Below are 7,710 nucleotides of genomic sequence, written 5' to 3' on the forward strand. Positions count from 1 at the left end.
TTGACTAGCATGTGCTTTAGTTTCACTCACCGCTCCACCATATAAATACAGCACATTTGTTTTATGATTAGGTTGAATCTCATCAACTCTTTCAGACTGTGTTGTGCATAATACTTTGAAACACTGTATTTTTAAAAAGATCCTGCTGTCGGTGTGATGATAATTCTGCCTGTAATATAATCCACATTTGTATATATATTTCAACCAGAGTTTAAATAAATACATAAAATGTGTTGGGTCTCCACTGTTTCTTTTACCACTTTCTCTAATACAAACATTAGTCAAAATGTTCTAAGACAGATTTTGAAATGTGTCTTGATTTTAATCAAACATTTTAAGACATTTGACTAGTTTTATTGTTAAATCTCTCAGGTGTTGAGCTGTGTTTAAGCAGCTTTTTCAACCCCTAAAAATGTATCAATTTTAAAACAATACCAAATGCCACATTTTAAGCCTGTGTTTAAGCAGCTTTTTCAACCCCTTTTAAGCCAACATTTTAAGCCAAATTTAATCTCAAACAGTTTGAGATTATGATCAAACTGTTTCCCGACTTTTTTGAACAAATTTTTACATTCGGCAAAACCTCGTGGTGCACCACCAAACACAACATGTCAAAAATTGTATACTTCATGAAATATAATGTTTTTCTAGTTTAAATCGACTGACTGTGAAACCTGGGCCTGTTTAGTTGAACACAACTCAGATTTACTCACAGGAATTGAAGAGACACACGAAGATCTTCATCAGCGGAGTCCCTCTTTTTCTAGTTTTATAGCCATCTGCTGCCACTTAGTGGAAGAGTATTTAACTGCTCTGCCTGTCACAATCACATAGATAAAGGAAGACAAATAATTTGCAGTAAATAAATAACAGTTTTCAGACCAAGTGAAACTGGATAATTTTCCACAACACACCTGATGATCTCTCACGGACACGTATGTCCCGCGGACAGAGGTTGGGAATCACTGTCTTCGATGAAGCAAACAAACAGTTTAATGGTGACTTAATGATCCGGTCACCTCTGCTTCTGTACTGTGTGGGAATAACAATAGATTCTGTTGATTGTCCACTGTTGATGAATGTTCCTCCTGCTGGTTGGCTGAAGTTGAATTCACCGGCCAATCATACAGGCCGACTCTCAAAATCAGCAGAGCTCGTCTCAGGCTTTATTCCCCTGTTGAACCTACATACTTGAGAGCCAAGGGTTTAAACACAGTCTGACAAAAGTGGATGAAGAGTCAAGGTGAAGGGAGGCAGCGAAGGAAATGGAAACCAAGGTCTCTATAATATTACATGTTTTGTGTCTTTATTTAACAATACAAATTAAAAACGGACACACCCACAAAAAGGATGAACGGCCCATTCCTCAGTGCGATCTCCGGGGTCAGGGTCTCATACTGACATTCCACTGCAGATCTTGTTGTATTCTGGCAGCTGTTGGATTGGACCTGGAAGATGACAGTCAGAAGATGACATCCAATCATGAGCATGAACGATTTCCATGAAAATATGGTACTCTGGTTTTTCCTGTTGGTCACTACCACAGTTCTCTACAACATAACTGTATATTAATGTATTGCCATATATGAGTTATAAAAACACAGACAGATTTAGCAGTACTCAAAGTCCAGCTGCCTTTTTGGATTTTCTTAGATACCAATACTGATGATTTGTTAGCCGTTCTTACCTTAACAACACTTAATGAACACTACTGTTCTGTGCCAGACATTTGTTTCAAAGTTGAGCAAAATGTTCCATAATCTTTAAAGCAACATACCCACTGCTGCAATGGCGGGAGGCTTGTTGATGATGTATTTGGTGCACACATCCTTAATGGTCTTCACATCAATGGCCTAACCAGGTGTGAAGAAAAGTAGACAAAAAACTTCAAAACAAATCAGTTATTACACGTTTCAATTTAAAGAGATTAAAATTTGTTGTTAAAATTAATTCATTTTAACAGATTAATGTCTAAAGTTTTAGAAATCTCTTTCTGCTAATCAGTGTATATGAATATATAAGCATGCACACATATATTTTTATATAATAAATATAAACACACTAGTATATACACACATGCACATAAACATATACAGCCACATACATATTGTATATTTGTACATTATTAAGTACGCATATATACACAAACATATATTAACACATACAGAAATACACACTTTTTTACACACATATACTAAGTGATGGAAATAACCACTAAAAAAACAGACTGGATATTTAAAAGTAGCCAGAAATACTTCACCACTGGCTTCAACCTACATTAATCCTGGCTTCCAGCTCATGCAGAGGGATCCTGCGGCTGTAGCACAACATCTGACGCCCAATGTCTTCACAGATGGGAGTGGATCCTGCAGAAAGTGGACAAGTAGAGTTTTAAACCCCGCTGACAGTACACTCCTCTGACCACCAGGGCGGAGCCGGACCACTGGACGTGGACCGACACTGTCCTTACCATCCAGGTGCAGGAGCATGTTGGTCTTGAGGAGATTCTTAGCTCGCGCTAACTCGCTCTCCGTCACTTTCGTACATAGAGACATCCTGTGGGAGGAGAGGACGTTACAGCTCACCACGTTCACAAAGACTAAACCTAGACCTGCGTTAACTGGATCAACATGACCTCTACTGACATCACAGACTGGGTGTCTGTATGTCGTTCCACTGTGAACAACTGTACGTACCATTCCAGCTGAGTGAAGTGCATCATGTCATTGATGGTTCCTGGCTCACAGACCATGTAGAGCCCCCACAGGCCGGTGTCGGTGTAGCAGGTGTTGAAGGACTGGAAGCTGTGACACAGGTTTCCCTGACAGGCCATCTGTGCCAGTTTACTGGACAGATTCTGGACCACACGCAGGTAAGAAGACAGCAGTTAAACACACACTGAACAAACACACTGCTCCTATTTACACTGGGGCTATTAGACAATTAACTACATATAATATTTAGACTAAGATTCACAACAGTCCATTTTTAAGCCATAATTTCCCTCCAACAAATGTCCTTCTCCTTTTTATTAAATGTTACTTCCTGGGATCGTACTAATACGTGCAAAATTGCAAAAAAAATGTAATAAAAAAAAAAACAGCCCAAGAAAATAATTTTGACCTATTACTATTTACTCTTACTATTGTGACTCACCATGCCTCCACCAAAGGAGCGATCCCAGTTTCCAATGAGAGTGTTGGCCACCATGAGGGGGATGGTGTCTGGGTGGGGCCACCCCACCGCTTCTACAGCGATGGCAATATGAGCGAGGGGCATCTTATCATCGTTCACACGGATCTAAAGGAGAACGAGGCACAACGACGGGGTCTTTAGTCCAAGGTCAAAGGTCAAGAGGGTTTCATTGAACACTACTGTGTCTTACTGAGCACTCACCTCACTTCCACTGAAGAGGCAGGGGGGGAGAGCTGGAGCTCTGCCCTCACAGTGACCAGGAAGTTTTCCAAAGTGCTGCTTGGCTAAATCGATAAGCTCATCATGTGACACTCCTGGTCCAATACAGAGAAGAGTTATACAAGATGTTTAAATGGAGTGACATATAAGATCCCACGTCAGTCTACAACACACCTGTCCCATGGGAGAGCCCACGGGCCACATCTGACACACACTGCAGGAGGTTTAAACTGTAATACAACAGCTAGCATGTGTTGGTGTGTTGGATCATACTTTTGTAGTCAGATATAAACAGGCGAGAACACAGACATCTACCTGCTGTGGTTTGTTTAACAGCAATGTACTAATTTTTTTTTTAATAATATTTAGGATTTTAATATATCTGGTTTAATCATGAATAATCTTCAGAAGGACTGCCTTAAAAACAATTATAATATAATGTAAAAATAAGTACATTTATATTTGTATTTAATTCTCCAGTCATTCTGGAATTACTCCAGTTGCTTTAAAGCTCCTCATGCGAGATGAGCAGAAACAAACAAATAGTTGATGACAGCTCTGACCTCCAGCAGCAGCCAGCACTATTCTGGGGCCTTTGTAGTGAGTGGTGATGTACTCCACCAGGTCTCCTCTGTTGATGGTCCTGCATCACAAACCAAACATTGGTCACGAGAATAAACAAAATGAAGGTCTGGATCCAAATGTTGTTTCTTTAATCAGCTGACTGACGCATTAACACACTTCGTCATTTCAGCTGACTGACGCATTAACACACTTCATCATCGTCACTGACATCATTTTATTTACCTGATGTTCTCAGTGGGGCCCAGTATGGTCCTGCCCAGAGCTGTGGATCGATAAGCGGTTGCGTGGAGGAAATCAAAGACCACCTCCTGCAGGTTGGTCTCCACTTCCTGCATCTCTCTGAGGATAACGCCCCGCTCCCTCTCAATCTCTGCTTCACCCAGAGTACTGTTCTGGATGATATCAGCCAAAATCTCCACCGCTGATGACGGAGAGACAGAAAATACATTTAATAGCTTTTCATTATTAAACAATTGAGATCAAGGTAAAAACTTAAAATTTATATAAAAGTAAGAAAATCATGGGTTTCCATTTGCTTAATAAGCACAACCTCAGGCCATAGAAGGAACTACATGCTTAATGTTGACAAGCAACTAATGTAAGGCAAAGTGCACCTTCATAAAGGCTTACATGGTCTGTATCAGCTGAGGTGGTGTAAGAGCTACACTTCAAGGTCTCTTTATTTATTATTTGTATTTTGTAATTTGAAAAATGTTTGTTTCACTCTGACGTAGAAGGAGAACAGCTGCACTTGAGACATGAATAACGGAAAAATAAAATAAATATAACCAAACACAAACACAATATAATTAAAATGTCCAGAATACAGTGAAAACACAACATGTATATAAATATATACATATATATAATACTATATAAAAGTGTAAATATGTAAACCATGTGGTGAAAACAAACACATACTTGTCCATGACAGCAGCTCCTCTACACTGCTGTACTGTACTCTACCTTGAGGGAGATCTTTGGAGAACGCTTTGGCGTAGTACACAGTTTGCTCTCGGGATGTGTAGGCATTAAGATGAGCTCCCATGTTCTCAATCTCCAGCTCCAGATCCAGCTGAGACCTTTTCCTGGTGCCCTGTTATCCAAAAAAATTAAATAAAAATTAAATAAATAAATAAAAAACGTTAACACTAAATGTGAGGTAAATATACAGTTCATACTGTTATTATCTCACCTTAAATGCCATATGTTCGAGGAAATGTGCGGTGCCATTATTTCTCTCATTCTCATAGCGACTGCCAGCATCAATCCACAGGCCAACCTGGAAGCAGTGGGCAGAAAATGTAACCTTTTTAATTTGTCACAGTTTACTTCTGAAATCAAATTAATATTTTAGTAGGTAAAACTAAAATAGTAAAACTCACTCACACACACACACACACACAGAGATCACATACACAGTATATATATGTACATATAAATATATACATATATGTACACAAACATATGTACATAAAAGATATATACATATATGTACACACACATATGTACATAAAAATATATAAATATACACACTTTACTCATTCTAATGAGTATATGTTTCAGATAGAAACGTACCGTGCATGTGCTCAGCCCAGAATCCTCTGACGCCACTCGGAGTCCGTTTTCTAGAGTGGTCACCTTGGTCTCAGGAACATTCAGTAGGACCCGGTGGGCAGCTTCTGTAGCCACATTTCTGTGTCCAGCTAAAAGCTGCCGCAGAAGGCCCAGACATGTGAGGGTAGTGACACACTGTGGTCAGACAGCAGCACAGCCAGCGCTGCGTTTTTAAACTCGTAAATGTTGGTAATTATAAAGTAACACATCATCACATCAGATCATGTGTGGTTGGCTCTATCTAACGGACTAATGTCACAGCTGCCTGTTCGCATTAGACTCTGCTTTCTTAACATTGTACTGTTCGGTATTACCTTTCAATGAACCGAGAGGAAAACGTCACTTAAAACAAGACTGTTGTCACTCCTTACCCTCTTAGATGATAGATTCGTCTTCAGCCCTCGTAGAATGTTTCTCCCACAGAACTTGAAAAGCTGCGAGGACGCCGCCATATTGTTTATCTGTCTCACTGCGCACACGCGGTCCTCACCAGGGCAAACATTACGCATCAGCCAACCAGTAATAAGCCTGAATTAATCGTGTAAAAAAGTTACGTGTTACCCAAAGAGTTAACACTAATTAAAATTTAGTTGAATCAATCCAACAGGGTGGTTTAAAATACTTCGGCTGAACACTAGCAATAACCCACTCGACATGTTCCCAATAAGTGCTAGACCGAGTGCGATTCTCCGTCGCTATAGTCGCAACGTCAACGGCAGTCCGCCATCTTGGTTAAGTCACGTCCACTTTGTCAACAAATGCCCATAAACGTAAAAACTGTATTTTCCAGGGCACAAGACACAAACTTTGACATCCGTCTTATCTCTGTGAATAGTACAAAGTGATTACCGTTAGTTTTCCTAAAATTGTAATGACAATACCATAGATAGAGCCACAACAGAAGATTAGTAGACATTAAAAGTAAAGTATAAGAATGACAGTGTGTCAGAGAAGTGTGTAGTGGCTATACGAATGTATGTACAACAAGTCTATATAATATATATTAGCATATATAATCTAGGAATGTGCTAGTAAAGCAATATAGTTACCAACAAAGCAAAAACACAAAAGCTTAATTTGTTTCTTACAATTTTTTAAAGTAATTTGTAGACAGTTAACATACAACATACTGTTGGGAAGTTCCATCCCAACAATACAACACAGAAATTTGTAGACAGTTAACATACAACATACTTGAAGTTCCATCCCAACAATACAACATAGAAGAAGTTAAATAAAAGTAAATTTGACATTTATCTACAAAAAGCATTGAATACCAAACAGTGTGGGAGACATAACATAACAACTGTGATGTACTGAATAAAAAATACACTAAAATCTAAACCAAACAAAAGATACTGCTCAGTCAACGGTGATGGGTGGAAGCATTTAACTGCAAATGCATAACAGCCAAAAAAGAAAACTGTGCACACACATCTCTGGACATTCATTTATGTTTTTGACAAAAAGAAAAATCACAATATCTAGTTCAACAAATTAAAGCTTAGGGCATGTAAAAAATAAAAATAAACACACAGCCAAACAAGAAGAAGTTAATTAATGTAGGCAAATTTTTAGGCACCATTTGTAACCAGAAATGCTTGAGATGGTCAAACATTGCCATGAATTCCTAATCAACATAAATAAAACAAAAAATAACATGACTTTTTACATTTTTAACATATTAACCTTTTTTGTCCATTGCTTTTAAAATATGATGTAATATTAACATGTAAAAACGTCAGATATGTATCAGTAAAATATACAGGACAATAATATGGTGAGACGGGCAAACAGGATGTACTGCACCTCAGTAACTAACATCCCATTATGTACAAAGAAACATGATGTACAAGGTGTAAATCCATTCTAGACAGCTGAGCGTCTGGTTCTTCTCCGACATGGTACCACAGCAGGTTAGACTTTGTGTGACTGCTAGTGCTACGTGCTACATGATCTCTCTGTCCCTTTAGAGCACACATTAATGAGCAGTAATAATGTTATAAATAATAACACACCATAACACAGATATATTCTATGTTTATGCTTTGTTTACAACTTGCCATTATATGTTGCTGTCAGAATAATAGATAC

At 38.5% G+C, this 7,710-nt stretch overlaps 1 protein-coding gene across 2 annotated transcripts; it reads right to left on the reverse strand.

The window, feature by feature from the left end:
• Window positions 1–1,284: 1,284 nt before the first annotated feature.
• pmpcb (peptidase, mitochondrial processing subunit beta) lies at window positions 1,285–6,277 on the reverse strand. 2 transcript variants are annotated; one of them, XM_025062434.1, is made up of 13 exons: window positions 5,988–6,277; window positions 5,578–5,751; window positions 5,195–5,281; window positions 4,966–5,095; window positions 4,222–4,420; window positions 3,978–4,057; window positions 3,397–3,509; window positions 3,157–3,300; window positions 2,697–2,857; window positions 2,471–2,556; window positions 2,278–2,366; window positions 1,778–1,853; window positions 1,285–1,448 (listed from the first exon to the last, which is right to left on the reverse strand). In XM_025062434.1, the coding sequence occupies exons 1-13, from the start codon at window positions 6,123–6,125 to the stop codon at window positions 1,393–1,395; spliced, it is 1,533 nt and encodes a 510-aa protein (XP_024918202.1). In that variant the 5' UTR covers window positions 6,126–6,277; the 3' UTR covers window positions 1,285–1,392. The 2 variants fall into 2 exon arrangements, with proteins under 2 accessions (XP_024918202.1, XP_008323676.1); XM_008325454.3 differs by having other exon boundaries at window positions 5,578–5,712; window positions 5,988–6,273.
• Window positions 6,278–7,710: the final 1,433 nt, after the last annotated feature.

Source organism: Cynoglossus semilaevis, chromosome 14, assembly GCF_000523025.1.
Source record: "Cynoglossus semilaevis isolate Cse_v1.0 chromosome 14, Cse_v1.0, whole genome shotgun sequence".
NCBI lineage: Eukaryota > Metazoa > Chordata > Actinopteri > Pleuronectiformes > Cynoglossidae > Cynoglossus > Cynoglossus semilaevis.